Here is a 20,576-nt window from a genome sequence, read left to right on the forward strand (position 1 = left end):
CATTAATAAAGTATCTAGGTCTCAACTCTCATGAAACAAGGCTGATCACACGAATACCAAAGCAGGATGTTTTGGATTCAAATTCCAGTTCTGCCACTTATTATGTGACTCTGGACAAACGATTTAAACTCTCTGATTTAGTTATCTCAGCTCTAAAATGGGGGCGATGATGGCACAAGCCTCCTAGCCATAATAGGGAGATTAAATGTATTCATAAACGTAGTGCAGTTAGAAGAGTACCTGGCACATAGTAACCAGCGTCTGCTATTATTAGCTTCTTCCATTTTATGGCTCCCATGTCATTTTGAGAACTCAGAGAGCTCATCAAAATGTTCATCCCACAAGTGATCTCCTACCCCAGCTGGAGGTCTCCTGCAGTCCCAACCATGACAACCTTTCATCAAAACACACATTAATAACCGTACAGGCAATGATCCACCTACACAAGCGCGCATGAAATGATGTACCTCCGGCCAGTATTTTTCCCTTGTGGATGGAAAAAACATTTGGCGATTTTTAAGGGCCTCCAGCCAAATCTGGAGAAATTCATTCTAAGTCCTCTCTTTCACCTTAAAAGCCCACAAACACCGTGATGATTCTGCAGTCAACTTTCAGACCTAACAGTGCCATGATTTGTTCCGCAACCACGTAAGAAAGTGTCTCCTCATGAATGGGGACCGCCACACCGCACAGCAACCTGTACCCCTCCCAGCCTCTCCCTGAGTCTGTTCCCTCAACTTGGACCTTTCTTTGTGTAGTATTTCAAAGATTAGCAAACCCATGATACAAATGCACATACAGGGTACTTCATAAATGCTCCTTAACTGAATGAATGGGTGGGTAAGGATGGAATGTTACTGAGTTGCTGGGTAGGGTGATAAAGGAAGAGAAGAGACATTGGATGGCCAAGCAGGTTGCTGATTGGCTGGCGCCCAGGATGCAAGGGTAGAACATGGAACCTGGGAGAAGGTTTATTTAGAGAAGTTAGTCGCTATCCCGCCAGTGCAGCACTGGGTGAAGAGCCGCTCTGCCTAGGCTGAAGGTCCTGAAGCTTCGTCCAGGCCCTTCGGGCCCCGCCTCGCTCCACCCCCCCACCCCCCACCCCCCACCCCCGTGGTCCCAGCCGCGGCCCCGGCTGAGGCCGCTTTAGCGCCTGCGCACTGGGGCCCCAGAGCCACTGGCGCTTCCCAGCTCGGCTCCGAAGATGGCGGAGCATGCTGTCCGCGGTGGCAGCGGCAGCACATCCTTGCGGGGTCTGAGGGAACGCATGGGTGAGCGGGCCGGCGGCTCCGGGTGGAACTCGGGCCGGCGCGGGAGGCGGGGTTCCGAGGCCTAGGGGACCGACGGAGCGGCGCGGCGGACTCCTGAAAACTTTTTTCCGGAGTTGCCGCGCACCGTCCGGTCCTCCCTTCACCCCCGCAGGAGCCCCTGGGATGGCCCGGGGGGAGTCGTCGGCCCGGGGCCGGAGGGAAACGGCCGAGCAGCGTCGCCCGCGGCCTGAGTCCCGCTGCCAACCGCGCAAATGCCGCTGCCAAGCGCCGAACCCCCGCGGGCGGGCGGGGCTCGATGGAGCTAACGGGCGCGGCCGGGACCTCGGACGCCGCTGACGGCCGGAGCCCCGCCTTCTGCTGGGGCCGGCGGACGCCCGCGCGATTGCCCCGCCGAGCCGGGCTGTCCGGGAGGAGCGGGCGGCCACTGCACGGCTTCCAGGCTTGGAAAGTTTGTGCTTTCGCTGGTCCGCGGCGGCGTTCACACCCTCTTGGTCTCGGTCCAGGGATGAAAGAGCTGGGGGAAGAGGGCTTGAAAGTTGGGGGGGGGGGGGACTTGACTGTGCATCTCCTGATTTGTCTGCTGTACCACATGACTTGGACAAGATGTCACCTTCAGTGGGACATCTTGCAGTCCCTAGGCTGAACTGAAGGAGAATCAGCACTTTGGAGTGTTTTCTTCTCAACAGATCCCATCATCAAAAAATACTCCCCCCCTCCAAAAAATTGTTAATTTAATCAAATTTGGGAGCGCATTGCTTGGGTCAGGAGACTGCTCCACTACCTGAGCGACGTAGTATTTCTTACTTGTGGGAGGTTGCTTTTAGCCTGCTTTCAGGCTAATTCCCGCTACTGAATAAAATGGTTTTGACTTTGATTGAAATCCTTAGGGAATGTTCTCATTTGCAATTAAAGTTAATTTAGACTGAGATTGGGAGGCCATATGTTACTGAAGAACACTTTGAATCACTCTCCAAAGTATGTGTCAGAAGCAAATAGATTTTCACCATGCCCAGGGGAAAAGAATAGTGCCCCTCTCTAGTTAACCTAGAGAGAGAGCTTGCAATGGATTGTTGCATTGCTTGTTGACACCTAAGGTTGTCTGATAATTTATTTCATTGATTGAGATTAACCAGTATGTGTTCCAGTATTTTGAAAAGAACTGTGGTCTGGATATCTTCTAAAAATTTTGCATATTGAATGTTAAAATGTAGTTTAAAATTACTGGGCAGTTGTGTGACTGTACAGCGCATCAAACTAAAAAAAAAAAAGCCATTACAAAAAGGCTTAATCTAGAACCCAGTTTACATCCTTCTTCTCCCTTTCCTATTAGCAATTGAAAACAGACTTTAGACTTTCACAGCACCAGCTTGATTGGAACTGCTGTCTTGGTCTCAGCTTTTTCCTGAAGGGGTCAAGGGGACAGTGAAATGCTTTTGCCACAAGGTCAATTTCATCTGGTGGGAGTCTGGCTGCCTGAGTTAAAATGGTGTCCTGAACAAATAACTTACATAGGTGCACAATAGTCTACCTGTACTTATTGTATTCATTTATGTATGTATCCCTTAGTGTATACAGTATCTATTACATAAATGTGTACATCTCCATTTACTGAGCTGTTTCCTATGTCTAGTACTGTGCTAAGGCTAAGGAACATGCTTATTTTAACAAAACACATGTTTCATATTTATACAGGACTTTTAAAAATAGTTATTTGAACATTTCAACGAGATGAGCATAAGAAACTTTGCCACTGACTTGTCACTTTTCCCTTCTTTCTTTTCTAAATGCACACACAATTTCTCAGTTTAGAATGTTATTCAAGAAATACTTTCTGCAAATGCAGAAAAAACTACAGAGATTGAGAGCCAGATCATTGTAGAATTTTAGAGCAGAAGAAACCTTAAAGTTAGTTAGAAAATCCTAAAAGAAAGAAAGGAAAAGAAAACAAACATGAAAGGAAAAAATGGAAACAAAACTTTTATATATAAGGAGGGAAGGGGAGGTTGAAGGGAGGGGCGGGGATTAAGAGGAATCAAGATATACCATGTACAGGTACAAATTCCCTTTGATGAATGTGATTGTTATGTATATTTGAATTGTACCAATAAAATTAATTTTTAAAAATCCTGAGCAGCTTCTGCAACTTAAATGTGTACTACAATGGGGAGCTTAATATTTTTCCAAAGAGCCATTCTGCTGTAGACGGCTCTAAATGTAGAAAATTCTGCCCATTTTTTTTTTAAATTTTAAAGACATGCTATTTTGGTTTGGATTTAGGGGTCTTCAGGAAGTTTTAGCCTTCTGGGGAAGATAAGTGTACTTTATAGAATTGTTGCAAGAATTGTATAAAGTACTACAAATGAACTTTGTAAGTGGTGAAGTGATATATATTACTTGGCATGGCTGTTTTTAGAAAAGTACCATAAATATTAAGATTCATAATTCAAGTTTAATAATAAATTCACACTTTCTTTATCTCCAGGCAAAAGGTAACTTTTACCTTAATATGGGTTTAGAGTTAGGATAAGAACTCCAGAACTCCACCTTACTGTTAATGCTGTTAATTTTATATATGTCTGCATTGATTTATACCTCTAACTGAATATTAATTAAATCCTTCCTTCAATAAAGTTAAATGAAATATTCACTCAATTAAGTCCAGACATAAAGGCTTTCTCCCATTGCCTGTACATTTTAAGTAATTTTTAAAGCCTATCCATTTCGTGAATGTATTTCTTGCCAGTAGGAATTTGGATACAATGGTCTAAAAAGATTTGATATTCCCACATTAGCCTTTATATGATTTGCTTCATTATTCCCACCACAACTACTTCTAAGGTTATCTGTGTTTAATAAAATCTTTAAATAATTTGGTAAAATTGTGCATTTTGAAATTGTCCTTATGATCAACTAAGTTGTGTCATATACAGACTACCATCCTTAAGGCTTCTAAACAGGAGAACTAAATGTGCAAAAACAATACTACAAGGCTCTTTATTGTTTTTCTGTGCTCACATAAATGTAAATGGAGGAGTATGTGGGAAGGTTTAATTCATAGACTGTATTAAAGAATTTTTGTTAATACACTAATCTCAAATCCAGAGGATAAATGTGGTCCACACAATTGCTAGTAGTTGAATTATTAAGGAAGCTGAGAAGAGTCTCATCTTGAAATTTAGCTAGGTCATAGATTGTAAAAAAAAATATATATAAAAATCCTTTCTCTTTTGAAATGATGATCCCTATGGCAACAATTGTGATGTCATTTTCAAGATTACACCATAAATTAGCTTCCAGAGAGCTTAACTTGGTGGCAACTAAAATCTCAGCATCCGTTCATTTTGTAAGTGTGAGGATAGGCCCTCTGGTCCCTTAATTATTTTAACTACCCATCTTTAACTGTTATATAAATCATAGGAGTGTATTTCCTATACTTTTACACAAGAATAAAACAAGAGTTTTCTATCGTCTTTTCTATACCTGAGATGCCTAGGGGCATCTTTAGATATAGACATACATGGAAGTAAAGAGTTCAGAGATCCACTATAAAATACCCATGTATGTCCTGTAGTTTTTCTCACTTGCTCTCAAATTATGCTCTCCTAATCTTACACATCAATCTTACTGATGTCTTATTAATTGCTTTCCTGCTGAGTATGCAAGATATGTGTTAGCAATTTTTTAAAAAATGTTTTAGTTTTTTTTAAACAAATCATTTATTGGTAGATTATATGTGTGTGTGTATGTATATATGTGTGTGTGTATATATATATATATATATATATATATATATATATAGCATTCCTCAGGGAATTTGTACCTGTACATGATATATCTTCTTTTTTTCCCATTCCCCCCCTTCGACCCCTCTTCCTTATATACAAAAGCTTTGTTTCCATTTTTTTCCTTCTATTTTCTCTTTTTTTTCCTTGTCTTTTCTTTCCTTTCTCCCTCCGTTGTTCCCCTTATCAATTTGTATTATTTCTACAGAGAGTGATATAATGTCCTTGGAGATTCCTTCTTGTAGACATGGGGTCACCCTACACCTTCACTATTCATCAGAATAGAGCTTTGGGGGGCTAGGGATGTAGCTCAGTGATAGAGCTCATCCCCAGAATACTAGAGGTCCTGGATTCACTGTATATATACAACTACAAATGCCTGGACCCCACAGAGGACAAGATCAGGCATTGCTAATGTTTTTAAAGTAACTTAGATGACCTAGTGTACAACCAGGGTAGAAAGCCCCAATCTAGTTTATAAATGCATTCCTTAATTTTGAGCTCTGTCTCTGAGGATTCACTGTTAAAACTCTGCTTTCAGATTCAGATCCATAACTTCTTGACTTCTTATTTTCTAAATTCCCATGTATGGCAAAACATTTTTTCCATTTCTTTGCCAACTCAATTTTTCTAACACTTGGTGTAATGTCTTATTTGAGATATTTGAGGAAGCTATTAATCATTGGGTTCCTACTTATCCACAAGCTTGTGCTGCCACTGCCACTAGCAACTCTGATTGTCCTCATATCCACAAATATCTTGCCATATCCACAGTAAATACTTTGAGTTCTTCACTAAAGTATTGTCAAACATCATGCATATTTAGCGCATCTTTGTTGTTCACCCACATTAAGCAGTCATGATTTTACTTTATGGAAGTGATCTGACCTTTTATTATCAAAGACATAGTTGACTGAGGTTTGCCAACTCCCATATTAGGTGTTTGTATCTTTAATATCTAATCCCTTTCCTTTATCTCCCTGTATTGTAGTTGCTGAGGCGCAAGCAATTGCCAAAGAAAGACGAAGTCAGAGTGGAGTTTGTTCTTTGCCCGCTCATTCACCAAATATAAGATCAACAGTTAAACCTGGTATAATTTCTGTATATTTTGATAGATTTCAGAATGTCATATCTTTAAAATTTGATGTCATATTAATGTCTAACTATATATTTTTTTAAAGTTATAGATGGCTCTGTGCTTAAAAATGATATGAAACAAAAGTTAGCAAAGGAGCGCAGAGAAGAAAGAAAAAGACAAGAAGAAGGTATGTTTTAAATTTTCTTAATGAATTTTGTATAAAGGTTATATATTTCTGAATTAGTTTTACTTTTTTCTTATGTTTATATGATAGATTATGACTTCTGTTCTATAAGTGTGTTGGATTGGATTAAAGCTATTTTATAAATCAGATTTTTAAAAACTCATGAAAAAATCTTTGACTAAATTGTTTTTGAAGAGGTAATTTGTTACCTTTAATTTTCTGAAAACTAAGGAACAAATTTTTTTAACATTTGTAAAAAGAAATCAAATACGTTTTCAGTAAAAGATAATTCTTAAAATGAAAATAAAAACAAGTATCTTTTTGCTGATTGCTCTGATTCTAAAGTGTGATTTTTTTATAAATTAGGACCTAAAAGAATGATCTTTCAGTCGGGCATGGTGGCACAGACCTGTAATCCCAGCACTTGGGAGGCTGAGGCAGGAGGATCACCATGAGGCCAGCCTGAGCTACATAGTGAGTTCAAGGCTGGCCTGAATTACATAGCAAGATCCTGTCTCAAGAAAACAAAAAAATAATCTTTCTCCAACTTGAAAGCATACTTTTCAACTATGTGTCTTTCTCCTTTACTCTTCTGAAGCCACTGACAAAACTAGTGTTCAGCTTTATTCAAGTTCATCTTTGTTTTTATGGAAAGGGTGTGGAAAGAGAGAGTACTGTCTTAGGGAGAATATTTTACAGTTGCATAGATACTCTCTGGGTTTTAGTGAAGGAAAATTTGAATATCGGAAAACATGCTCGTCTGTAATACGGTATATGGCTAAATCCATTAATGTAAACCCTACAAGTAGACTTGGAAAGAAGCTTGCTAGGAGAGAGGACCAAAGCGTACATTCTGGCCATGTATTTTTTCAATGTGAATTTTTAAATATAGCGTATTAATCTGGAGGAGTTTGACTTCACCTTAAGCTGGCAAAAATATCACGAGTGAAAATATTTCTTTTTAATTTGGAATTTCATGTGGACAGAATGAGAGTCATCTTGCCTAAGAGACCCCAAGTTCTCCAGAGTGAAATGAACACCCCATGAAATATAGTTCACTTATATAATAAATCTTTAGTTACTATTACAGGTTATGTTATTTTAAGAAGCAGAATGAGATGTATTAACTTTTCCCTTCTATGTGTGTAATGTGGAAAACTTAAGTATTTTCTTGGCTCTTACACTTTGAAAATGTATTTGGAATATTTCAGCCAGTAAAGAACTACAACTACTTGAAAAAGAAAGAAAGGCCAAGCTCCAGTATGAAAAACATTTGGAAGAAAAGCAACGAAAGCTAAGGGAACAAAAAGAGAAAGATGAGCGGCGAAGAATATCTGCAGAAGAAAAAAGAAAACAAAAATTAGAGGAAGAAAGGGTTCGTAATTGTATAGCCTGTTCATCTGATGATAGACACTGTGTTGTCTGGGTCCGAGGTGCTCTCTCATAGCCCTTCTAGGCCTTTACTGGCCCTGTAGAAAGGGAAGGAGTCCCTGCTTTTCTGGCTGTTGGTCCTTTACTGGTAAGGTCCCACCAACCTCAGGAGAGAGGAGGAGCCTTGCAGACCTTCAGGATGTGGCTCATGGGATGCCTGCAGTCTGAGGTTTGTTCTGAGCGGTTCCACTGTAAGCGGCATTCAGTCTTGTCCCGCTGGCTAATGTCTAAGGGCAGGCCCACCTCCTCTCCTCCTCTCCTCCTCTCCTCCTCTCCTCCTCTCCTCCTCGACAGACCCTACAGACCCTTCTAGCTGATGTCGCCCAAGCCCTCTGAGTCCTTAGCCCGATCAGAGCACTCACTCTTCCTTCCCTGGCCCTTAGCTCTCTCTTGTGTGTCCTAGAGTCTCTCCCTCCCTGTCCCAGTCTCTTTGTTTTCCTCACAGAGCCCCTCTGGACCTGTGATTCAGTCAGCGTTCTGCCTCTTGTTTCATGGCACTGTCCTCTCTTTTCCTCGCTGGCCGAGTTTTTGGTGTCATCGGCAAGCTGTTCGTATGAGTCAGTGGCTTCATTATGCCCTTTCTTTTGCCCTTCTGTGCCTCTTCAGTCAGTTTGTCTTTTGTTCTTTATGCTGGGCATCTGGCTACCTATCTCATCGTCAGTACGATTCTTTTTGACACTAAATATTTCTGTTGTAGGGCATTCCACTACTTTACTGTGCATATGTTTGGCCCCTTCTGAATCAGGCATGTGTTCTCTGATGCCAGCCCTGTCTCTTTGTTCCAGTGACTCTCAGGTGTCCCTAAATAAGTCTTAAGACTGTCTGACTCTGACCTTTTTCTGCATGATGCAGCTCGCTTTTCTTTGCTTAGCTTTCTCTTTGTCTTAGCTTCTCTTTGCTTTTCCGTACCTTTGGACTCTGCCTGCTGTTCTCTCACAATGTATGTCTCTGTCTCTGTCTCTGTCTGTCTGTCTGTCTCTCTCTCTCTCTCTTATGTATCTGTTTATTTATTTGAGTACTGGGACTTGAACCCTTTTTTTCGTTTTCAGACATGGTCTCACTAAGTTGCCCAGGCTGAGCTCAAACACGTGATTCTCCTTCTTCAGGCTCCCAGAGTGCTGGGATTACAGGCTTGTACCACCATGCATGGCTTCCCTCTCTTATTTTCTATTGCTCTAATTTTAGTATTTCTTTTTGTCTCCTTTTCTCTTTGGTTCCACTTTTCCCCAAGGCATTTCTCTGTCTTTCTCTCTAAGAAAGACACTTTTCCTCCTTCCTGGTATACACAGTTGCTCGAACAGGCCACTGTGCCCCATTTGGAGATCTCCCTTATTTTAGGATGACTCTTCTGTCATTTCTCCCCTGTCTATGGTCCACTACCTCTTCCCCTCTGTCTTTCTGAACTTCTTCTATGGCTGGTTGTGCTCTGTGTGCTTCATGTTCCAATACTTGCTAAAATCTCATTCAGAATTTCTGTCACTTTCCGTCATCCTCTGTGAAACATTTCTGTATTTTACTTCTCAGTGATAAAGAGATGAAAGCCAGAGGGGCAGGGAGGGCAAAGGCAAAAGGAGGAAAGGGAAGGAGAGAGAAGAGGTAGGGAGAGGAGAAGGGAGGGGAGAAGGGAGAGGGGGAAGGGAAAGAATAAACTAAAGACAGCTTGAGAACCAAAAATGTAAAATAGAAAACTGTACAGAATGAGGGAGAGTCTCCTGGGAAGAGACACATAGTCCTAAGGACTGAGAGAAAAAAGAAGAACCATCTCAGTAAAAGAGGATCCCAAGGGAGAGAACAAAGATGTAATAAAATGCTACTGCAGACAGAAAAGGAACTGGGGACATGGTGGGAGAAGGGGCAGAAAGGCAGGGAGAAAAGGCAAAAGAGAATCCCGGAGAGCTATTGTGAGAGCGTCCCAGACAGAGTAGGAGCATGGAACACTGAGTAGGCTAGGCGTGGAAGAAAAGAGAGGAATTCTGGGGAGCAGAGAAGGAAGCGTGCATGGAGACAGGAGATATATATGACACAGGGTAGAGACTTACATAAGAGGTGGGAGTGGTCACAGATGCAAGAAGGAATCTGAAAGAGAGCACAGAGGGTCAGTGCATTTGAATCCAGTAGGACAGAATTCTTATGAATCAGATATATTTTAATAGGGGAAGATTCGTCTCTGATTGTACTCTATTATAGTTCCAGGGTTTCTAAGTAATGTAGAATAATTCATTTTAGAAAGTTTAATTTTCAAATATTGCCATTAGAGAAATTTTGTTTCATTTTCCTAGTATTTTTATCTTTACCCTCAGAGAAATGGTGAGGACATTATAAGAACAATGTTGCTATGAAACCATTGTTGTTAGGGAAGAATACAAAATGTCTAGCCCTGAAGTTGATGTGCTTTCTCAAATATAGTCCATGATGTGTCACATTACAGGGTTGAGAAATATCTGAGCAAAGAACTCATTTGTGGATAAAGTGTTTGCTGTTTTGATTTGTTTTGATGCTGGGGATTGAAGCCAGGGCCTTGCACATGTTAAGCAAATGCTGTAGCAATAAGCTACATCCCCCATAAGTCGCATAGCAACTAGTGAATGGAAGCAGCTTCTTTTTTTTCTTTTTTCCTTTTTTCCTTCCCCTCCCCTTCCCTCTCCTTCCCTTCCCTTCCCTTCCCTTCCCTTCCCTTCCCTTCCCTTCCCTTCCCTTCCCTCCCCTCCCCTCCCCTCCCCTCCCCTCCCCTCCCCTCCCCTCCCCTCCCCTCCCTTCCCCTCCCTTCCCCTCCCTTCCCCTCCCTTCCCCTCCCTTCCCCTCCCTTCCCTTCCCTTGTGATTTCATGTGTAGGACCCAGGCCCTTGCACATGCTATGCACTCTGCTATTGAGCTATGTCTCCAGCCGCCCTGGAACTCCTTTCTGGAAGTGCAGTTGTTCTGCTGCAGTGTGGCATTTAATTTCTGTAGTTGTTCTTCTGACCATTTTAGGTTGCATTTGAGGTCACGACGTCATTGGTTATCTTTGCTGAAACTTTACTATTTAACACCAGAATTTACTTTTTATAGATATGGGTAGAATAGGTTATTGTCATAATTTCACTCTATGTGTGTCGATATTTTTCCCCTGTCACTCCACAAAAAATGTTAAGGTAATTTTTAAAAATGTATATGTACCACACTAGATGATAAAATCAGTGGTTTGGGGAATCAGGTGAAGGGGAAAGTTGAGGTAGGGAAATAGGAAAGTATAAGGTATGATTAGCATACACAAATGTATACCACTGGGCCTTTGTACAATTGCTAGAAAGAGGCTACAAGTTTGGTTCTAAATTTCCTAATATAAGAAAAGAGGGAAATGTGTTCAATTCCTTGTTGCAAGATCTATAAAATAAAGAGTAAGTTATTCTGGAGAATCATTGGTATTGATTGACACTTGAAACATGTCTCCGATGATACAAAAAAGCTTCTACCTGATAAAGAAATTTGGTGATGGGGTTTGTTATCTGAAACACAAATCAAAATTATACTAACCCACATAATGAATGTATAAACATTTATTTTACATAGGAAAGATATAAAGCTGTTCTTTCTCGTACTTTGGAACGGAGTAATCATATCGATCATCGGCAAAAGAGATGGTCATGGGAAGGCTCTACCATGATGAATTCTGAAAACAAACTCGGTAATCAATACAATTATCAAATTTTAAGTTTGCTAATGTTCATATTTAAATATTGGCTGTGGGTAGAAGGTTGCTTTGATAGCAAGGTTTTGATCTTTATGTCCCGAATGAAAATGCTCTACATAGTAAGTTTATAATTAAATTCATGTAATGTACCAGTGCAGAAGAAACAGGTAAGATTTTATAATAGATTTGAACTCAATATATCCCAAATCTTACTTAAATTTATAATCAGCCTAAGAATAATGAATAACTACAGATTATATAATGCATATTTTAAAAATAAGATGTCTGCCTTAGTTGCCACTGACTCACTATAAATTTCCCTATGTGTGGACATAATTCTACACAATTTCATAAAACATAAGCTAAATTTATTAATTTGTAAGGAGTGACTGACAATGAACATCATGTGCCTAATTAATACCCATATGTGCTCCATAGAACTACATCATGAAAACTCATTTTGTTTCAGCTAATGATACTTTCTTCTTGAAATACTATTAAATATTATATTTTAGTCAGAAAACAGTCTGTACCTACTGAAAAACTTCAACAGGACTCATCTGCTTTCATCAAACAATACCTATGTCATTTGCAGGTCTTCAAAATTCTGTTGCCAAGAGTAAGTAGTTATTTCATGCGTTCAATTTGAGAAAATCATTTATATATATTTTTACAGTGCCACTTATTTAGGTTACGGAACATCTACATTTATTTTTTAAAAGCGCCATGTTAATTTACAATAGAAATTAATATTTTATATTTTTATCAGTATAAATCCTTGTACCATGATTTTTTATTAATCATATCAGATGAGCTTGTTGGGCTCAGGTAGCTCAAACTGAAACTTATTTTGGCCAAAAGACATTGCCATCAAGTGGCTTTTAAATTAATCCATATCTCGCTAACTGATAAATGAAATTGCGTTTTCTAAGGTCTAGAGTAGCCATTCAGTTTCTGTTAAGGATCATGATTATTACCTCATTTAAGGAAAATAGCATATCTGTAACATTGGACAGGTTGGCCTGCTTTGCATATATTTGTTACCCACTATAAACTTAGTAAATTGACAGGCAAGTATAATTACCTTCCTTGCTTTATACTTGAGACTTCAGGAAATTTGGTGATTTCTACTTTGACATGCTTTTTTACAGTTTTATTTTGATCATTTAATAGGTCACAATATTTAAATTGTACCTCTCACTTAGAAGTCTCTGTCTTTCCCTCAAAAAAGCATAAATGCTTAGTGATAGCTGTATTACCAAGCTCTACTTTGTAACTCTTCATAGTAACAATGTAGTGTTGTTTTAAACAAAATGAAGTTATCTACCATGGGTACTTCAAATACCTTATAGTTCCTGGTGTTTGCCTTTTGTTAGTATTTTTTCGTCTGTACCTGGGGCCTGGGATGTAGCTCAGTGGCACCGCACCTGCCTGGCAAGAGCAAAGTCCTGAGTTTGATCCCTGGTACCAAAAAAAGTCTGTACCTGAGTGTGTATCAGTGACCATTTTTGGCTTGTAGCAGCTGGTGCTTCTCATTGATAATTAAATGTGTTAAACAACCATATCCATCAATCCAGATGGGGAAAATCCTTTTTTTTTCTAGAGGAAACAATAGGCATGATCTTGGAAAGAAAATTACAGGGAAATCTACCTCATTCCCTCAAACTTAGCCATTAAAAAGCATGCAGATGGCTGGGTATGGTGCTATGCACCTTCAGTTGCAGCTATTCGGGAAACAGGCAGTGGGATCACTTGAGACCGGGGAGTCAGAGCCAATGTGGGCAACCTACTGAGACCCCCCCATCTCAGAAAACAAAGTGAAGCAACACTACTTCAAATAATAGTTTGAATCTTAACATGTTTCTTTTATATTAATTAGTTGCCTTCACCTTTTTTTTGAGCAATGTTGATGGCTATAAAATTTTAATACTCAAAAGATTCTGGGCAATATCAGTTAAACAAGTATAATTAATTGTAGCAGTGGCTAACTTAGTGGAAAAGATTTCTGGGTTTGTCTAAAACAATATTATAGTTGTAATATGTTGAAAGGACTTCTGGGGCAAAAGAGTTTTCTTTTGTTGAAACTCACATTATGTTATTTGTACTCTTAGGGCTCTTGCAATTTCAAAAATGAGTTTGAGAGGTCTTGGATTTTGTTGCCAGTCTGAGTGCATCTTGTTTTCTCTTGTAGTCATCTAAGATTTCTGGTTTTGTCTAAAACAATATTATAGTTGTAATATGTTGAAAGGACTTCGGAGGCAAAAGAGTTTTCTTTTATTGAAACTCACATTATGTTATTTGTACTCTTAGGGCTCTTGCAATTTCAACAATGAGCTTGAGAGGTCGTGGATTTTGTTGCCAGCCTGAGTGCATCTTGTTTTCTCTTGTAGTCATCTAAGATTTCTGGTTTTGTCTAAAACAATATTATAGTTGTAATATGTTGAAAGGACTTCGGAGGCAAAAGAGTTTTCTTTTATTGAAACTCACATTATGTTATTTGTACTCTTAGGGCTCTTGCAATTTCAACAATGAGCTTGAGAGGTCGTGGATTTTGTTGCCAGCCTGAGTGCATCTTGTTTTCTCTTGTAGTCATCTAAGTTGATCCACTTACCACCCCTACCCTCACTGTGCTTTCCCAAGCACTTTTGGGTCTAGCCTGAGTTCGTTCATAGATTAATGTAGGAAGATTGTCCCCCGTACCTTGCTTGTCATATGGTAAAATTAATATATTGTCCACCAACTAAATCCTGTAGAAATATTAGGTAACATTAATTACAATGTCATGTTTATGTACTTTCATTCTAATACATCTTAGTTGTTCCACAACAGTTAACTGTTTCACTACCTAATTCTTTTCAGGGACTAGCAAAGATTTAATATAATGAGCAAACAGTAGTATGCTTTCATTTATATGTCTACTTTCATATTAATGAAACATGTAAAGAAAAGGGACAGATTATGACTTTCAAGGTAATAGTTAATTTGCACTGAAGGAGTAAGTCCAAGTAACTATTTAAATGATTTATTTACTAGTTTTTAATACAAGGTATATGTGGAAGATGCTTTTTGAAATAATTCACTTGAAGGTAAAGTATGGTGCACACTCTGAAGTGATGAATGCTGTAATTAGTGATTCCAGAAAAATCTCTTCAAATTGAACTGAAACCTGTTCAATCCAGAGAGATCAGCATCTCAAGCTCAAATGAAATTCATAATCTAACATGTAATATTTTAAATAACTTGTTTTCAATTTTGGTTGATTCTTCTACTCATTGCTGCTTCATAATAACTTCACACTATTTTGTCATTTCTTGCAGTATGCTAATGAAGGATACAAGATTTAATCACATTTCAATCACTTAGACTTCTACGGTTCATGCTGCACAATCACATTATCACTTTAAGGATTTTTTCAAATCACACTATATTGCCAATATGTACTAACTTACAAGTCCCCAAAAGAGAATTTCTCTTTTAAACAGACATTACTAGAGTATTTCAAGAAAAATGGACAAGTGTCTACACTTAAGCTGGGTTGCTTAAATTGTGACATCTGTACCAAATGTTAATATTCAACTTTAAAAAAACACCAGTTATAACTAAGGTATAAATTACTTTTTGTGTTAGACATCATAGATTATGTTTTAAATTAAAGGTTTTATATTCCTCATTTGGGAACTTGGATGCTGTCAAATAATATCAGACATTTTCCCTGTTAGTTTTTGCCATTTTCTAAATAACTTTTTCATTTCAGGTAACAAAAAGTAAACTAGTTTTAAGTTTGGAGATGTAGAAACTGCACAGTATTTGAAATTAAATTCTTACAAGCAAGGGTAAAGAATATTTTTCTAAAAATTTGAAAAGACTAATGACTCTCTGCTGAAATAATATATTTAAGCAGTTTTTGAAAAGTAATTCTCCTTTGCACTTGGTCTTTAGGAAAAACAGAAAATAAGAGAAGCTCATCTTTGAACAGAAGAGAGAGCAAAATGCATTCCTCTAATGCAACAGGACATATGGAAGATAAGCTGGGTGATTAGTTATTTTTAAGCATAAATCTTATGTTGTAGTTTAAAAGAGGTACATTACGTCAACCTGGGATGCTTAAAAAAGTCATTGCTGACACTGGAAGCCAAAATGTCCCTTCTTGAACTAAAAATGCATTGGTATCATGCTTACTTGGCAGAAACCAGAAAAGCCTGTCTTTAAATGAAGTATGTATTTCCTGTCATCAGTTGACAAGGGGTCTATAATGAAGCTGAAAAAATAAATTACAAAATGTTATAATAGATGGATAGGTTTTATACTGGAGGATTTGATTCAATTCAAACATTTTATCAGGTTGTGTTTAGGAGCTCTAAATTACTGGCCACATTTTGGACATCAGAGCTTTGCTCTGTTCCCTCATAGCATTACCCATGTAGATCTTTTGTGCATGTTTTCACTAATGATTTTTGTACAAAAATATATAATTACTAAAACCTTTTCCTCCTAGCGTTTCCCTTTAACAGGTGTTTGTTGCTTTTTGTTTTACACTGATCCATTTACTCACAGAAGAGCCTACTTAATTGATTCGATTAAATCCTATAGAAACAAATGCTGTTGTCAGAGGGATCTTTATGAACATAAAGATTTATTGGAGCAAGATATTTGCAATATATTTCACTTTTCACAAAAGAATTCAGTGAACGACAGGGAGCTTTTCGTAATGAATTTTTGGCCATGGACTGGCTTGAACATTATGATTGTCAGTGGCATACATCTGTAGGAGTCCCTGTAGAAGTCTTTTCATGTGCAATTTTTTTCTTCATGTGTAAGTTTCCCCATAGAGTAGGAATTGTTCTGTTAAGTACTTTACCTGGATTTCTTCCTTATGTTTTGCTGTGGCCTTTCCTCCTCTAGTCAGGTATTATCTTCCTGACATTGTGATCTGGTCAGATGACAGTGTCCAACCCTGTTACACTGTTATCCTGGGAATGTTACCATTTTTACAGCAGTTCATATTGCTCATGTTCACTTTGCCTTATTCATATGTGAGACCACAAACTGAATATTTTCTGACTTGTTTTCCCATTTAGCTCATCGCTTTCATAATAATACTCCAGAGAATAATTTAATCAGTCATCTACTCATCCCAACAAAAGCATCGGTGGCCAGAAGCAAGAGTGCTGCTTCATTATCCATCCCAGGAAAAGAAAATACAGGTAACAGTCATACACTATAGAAAGCTTGAAAGTATTAGTGTCTGTACTTCAAAAAATGGGCTCCATCACTCAATTTGTTGCATTTAGTCATTAAAATAATGTGAATCATTAGCTTCCAAACTTCTAGCATAGTAATCTGAGTAATGGATAATTTATATGCTAAGATAGCTATCTTTGGTGGTGGTTGTTCAATTTTAAAGCTCTATGAATTTTGAAAATTCACTAATGTCAAGGAAGAAAGTTTCCTACTCTACTTTTTCCTAAAATATGGAATTTTGAATCTAACTTTAAGCATTTTAATTGAGGGCATAAAGATTGTTAGTAAAATAAAACTCATCTTCAGGGTTATGTGGCCTTTCTCATTCATAGCTTCTCATTCATAGGTACAGAAGGGTAGATATACCTGTAGGTAGCAGGTAGCAAGACACCCCAAGTAATGAAGAGCACTAATGCATTGTCCTCATTATTTTCCCCCTCTGCTTTTTCCTTTCCAAAACGTGTCCTGCCCTTTTTGCTTTTTTTCCTATCATTATTCATATGAGTAATAAAATGAATCAAAATGCTATCACAGCCTTCCTTATAGTGCAGCCTTTCTGCTTTTAGTTCTGATTTCCAACATTGTTTATGCCCAGTAACATGTATATCATGTTATTTTCCACCAGTCTTCCCCACCTCCAATCTATTGTAAGATTTTTTTACAAGTTTTGTTTTAGTTTAATGGATCACCATTTTAAAAAGCTCAATATTTTGCCTTAAATTTCTATAGCTAATCATAATAATAATCTAGTTAGGCGGGGGATTTAGCTCAGTGGTTTCGCCGCCTGCTATGCAAGCACAAGGACCTGAGTTCGATCCCTGGTACCAAAAAATAATAATAATAATAATAATTTAGTCATTATACTTACTAAATTTTCTGTAACACAAGCTGTTGATGTTAAATAATGTGACTGTTTATGTACATGCAAATATGTAAAGAAAATACCTAGAAAATCAATATTTATATTGCTGTTCCACAGTTATTTGCCTAAAACATAAGGCAGGAATAGCTATGATCTGGTAGTTTCTGACAGCTATTGGGAGCTCACCTGTGTTGGCACAGTGGAGTCGTGACGCTATGACATTGTGTGTGTGATGTGCCCATGTGCAGTGCTTACAGCATAAACACGAGAGTGTTTGCCGTCACTCATTCTGTAGCTGAGAGCTTGCATTTTCTGTCTGCTTTCACAGAGCTTGAGAAATCCCCAAGTGCCCCTACCCTTACCTAACTCCCTAATCTTGTTCGATAGTTAAAGTTTTCCAGGTTCCTTCAACTTTGAAGTTAGCATTAAGTTTTTATTTCGTTTGTTTTAAATATTTATTTTCTACTGTCATCAAAGCATACTCTTAAGAAAATTACTAAAAAGGAATCTAAGCACATTTATTCCTTTAAAACCTACCGAAAAAACCAAAAACTGTTTTGAGAAGACCTCGTGCATGAGAACCAGCCACCAAAGGTAGAAGATACTGAGAGACCAAAGAAAGCAGACAGCCAGGCATGGTGGTGCACGCCTGTAATCCTAGCACTTGGGAGGCTGAGGCAGGAGGATCTCTGCAAGTTCAGGGACAGCCTGGGCTACCTAGTGAGCTCAAGCCCAGCCTGAACTACATAACAAGATCCTGTCTCAAAACAAAACCAAAGAAGCTGACAAATTTGGGATTACCAAAGTGTGTCTTTCGGACAGCAGCAAGATAGGCAGATTCTTGTACCCCAGATTTCAGCAGCAGGAAGAAGGGGATTATATCCTAAGCCAGACAAAGTGGCCCATAGCCAATTAGAATGTATGATGATAAGCTTTTATATACAAATACATTATTACTTAAATATATCAAAAATCATTTGTAATAAATCATTTGTAAGATATTTGTAAAATAAAATAGTTGCAATTTAAAAAAAAAGTTTTATTCAGATGTAGTCAATCTTGGGTAATTTATTCTATTTTAATTATTTGATGAGCTCATGTGAAAATTTTCCATCCATACTTAAAGATGAGGTGGTGAATATATTTACTAAGTTGTAAGAAAGCTACCAGCAAGTACTTTTCAAAGTGTTTATTATATAAACAATAAATACATGGCACAGAAAAATCTTTTAAATGTAATCTTCCTACTATCCCAGCATTCACTGGTAACAATAATTTTTTTTGCATTTATATATTTTTTTCACAGACTGAGATAATCTACCTTTATTAAACTCAATATATACCATTTTCTAGGTCCAAAAATCGCGTATTATGTTCATGATTTCCTTAGTATAGTCCAAGTTTTTGTTGAACATTTGGATTATATTTTCAGCAGTGTCAATATTATAAACAATGGAATAGTTAGCAACCCCATATAGATAATTTTATGTATTTATCTCTTCTTTGCTAAGGATAAACATAGAAGTAGAATTGCTAGAACAAAAAAGTATACTTTTTAAGTGGCTCTTGATATATATTACCAAAATGCCCCCTAAGGAGAATATACTAATCTGTACTCCCACTAGTAGTATATAAAGTTACCTGGTTCCAAACATTGGAATTATTATTTTCTTCCATCTTAGTTGACATGGCATATTAGCATTTTTGTCCATTTCCTGGGCAGAGATAATTTGGGTTGTTAAAACTGGAAGAGACATTGGAGATCCTATCCCTTCTGAGTGCCTTGATACCATTATTAGTAGGGTGAGGAAATGCTCCTTAATTCTGTTCTGAAACAAATCAAGTTTGGAGTGTCTTACATAATCCCCCTTATAATGGTAAGATGTCTAGCCTAGTGAAGAGGTTCAAATTAGTCTTAAAAAGTCTCGAAGATCTTGCAGTTTTCATGAAAACCAATCTGAAATGCAGTGTGACTAAAGTAGAAGTGGCTTATTGCAAACATCAGCTTTGGAGAAGCATCTTCTTTTCATCTGTACTAGGCCATTGCTATCACAGCAACTCTGTTGTTGGTGTTGCATCTGAAGTACTAACTTCATGTTGGTTCTGTCCTATGTCTGTGATGCATTTACTGAACACTCGCTGTGCTATGTGTAATCCCTGTGATTTTCTAAGTCTCTTTTCTCTGTACGTGGTGTTTTTAATCTTGCCAAATTTCTAACTTTATGGAATTTTACTTCCTGTTCTCATTTACTATAGGCGTCACCAAAAAGTACCTACTCCAGTATGTACACACACCGCCCTTGAGGAGCCATAGTAGCGAACAATTGAAGACTTCCAGCATGCACAGCAAGTCAACTGAGAAAATACCTCCACAGACAAAAGTAGACGCTGCTCCCCTGGAGAAAGTGGAAGCACCCCTCAAGGCAAAAGTGAAAGCGTCTCCCACAGCATCTTCTGCAGCAAGCAGGGAAGAACTCCCCAAGGTGAAGCTGGAGTCCGCCCCCCGGGTGAGTGTGGACGCGACCCCTGGTGCGAGCATGGACATGACCCTCATGGTGAGCTCGGAGGCAACCCCCGAGATGAGCATGGACACAGCCCCCAGCTTGAGCTGGGAGGCGACCCCAGGAGAGAGCACAGACATGCTTACCGAAGTGAGCAGGGACACATCCTCCGAGGTGAGCATGGAAACCTCTTCCCTGACCAGCGTGGAAGCATCTCCGGTGGTGAGCTTGGACACCTCCCCGGAAGTGAGCACAGACGCTTCCCCTGTGGCAAGCATGGACTTCTCTCCTGAGGGGAGCGTCAAAGCCTCCCTGGAGGGTATGCAGGAGCTGCCTGGAGCAAGTGTGGAAGCTCCCTCTAGGGCGAACACAGAAGCAGGGCCCAAGACAAGTGTGGAAGAATCACACGAGGAGGGTGGGGCAGCCCCTCCTGAGGTGCTGGTAGAAGCAACCCCCCAGGCGAGTGTGGAAGAACCCCCTAAAGAGCCCTGCAAGGTGAGCAATAAAAGCATCTGCAAGACAAAACTGGCTCTCCAGAGGTTTGTCAAGTACTTTT

The 20,576-nt window shown here is 38.9% G+C and overlaps 1 protein-coding gene across 2 annotated transcripts in view; it reads left to right on the forward strand.

The window, feature by feature from the left end:
• The first annotated feature begins 1,135 nt into the window (after positions 1 to 1,135).
• The window catches only part of Map7d3 (MAP7 domain containing 3), a 33,782-nt gene continuing 14,341 nt past the window's right edge, over positions 1,136 to 20,576 (forward strand). Inside the window, exons 1-8 of one of the 2 annotated variants that reach the window (XM_004862333.4) lie at positions 1,136 to 1,271; positions 6,045 to 6,143; positions 6,235 to 6,318; positions 7,527 to 7,690; positions 11,296 to 11,410; positions 15,356 to 15,448; positions 16,495 to 16,620; positions 19,776 to 20,515. In XM_004862333.4, coding sequence (XP_004862390.2) covers positions 1,205 to 1,271; positions 6,045 to 6,143; positions 6,235 to 6,318; positions 7,527 to 7,690; positions 11,296 to 11,410; positions 15,356 to 15,448; positions 16,495 to 16,620; positions 19,776 to 20,515 — 1,488 coding nt within the window. In that variant the 5' untranslated portion in view covers positions 1,136 to 1,204. The remainder of the gene's footprint in view (positions 1,272 to 6,044; positions 6,144 to 6,234; positions 6,319 to 7,526; positions 7,691 to 11,295; positions 11,411 to 15,355; positions 15,449 to 16,494; positions 16,621 to 19,775; positions 20,516 to 20,576) is intronic. The other variant, XM_087202120.1, reaches the window with a different exon arrangement.

The sequence above is a fragment of the Heterocephalus glaber genome, unplaced genomic scaffold (assembly GCF_053883595.1).
Source record: "Heterocephalus glaber isolate CG9 unplaced genomic scaffold, H.glaber_assembly_v1.0 deba00001764, whole genome shotgun sequence".
NCBI lineage: Eukaryota > Metazoa > Chordata > Mammalia > Rodentia > Bathyergidae > Heterocephalus > Heterocephalus glaber.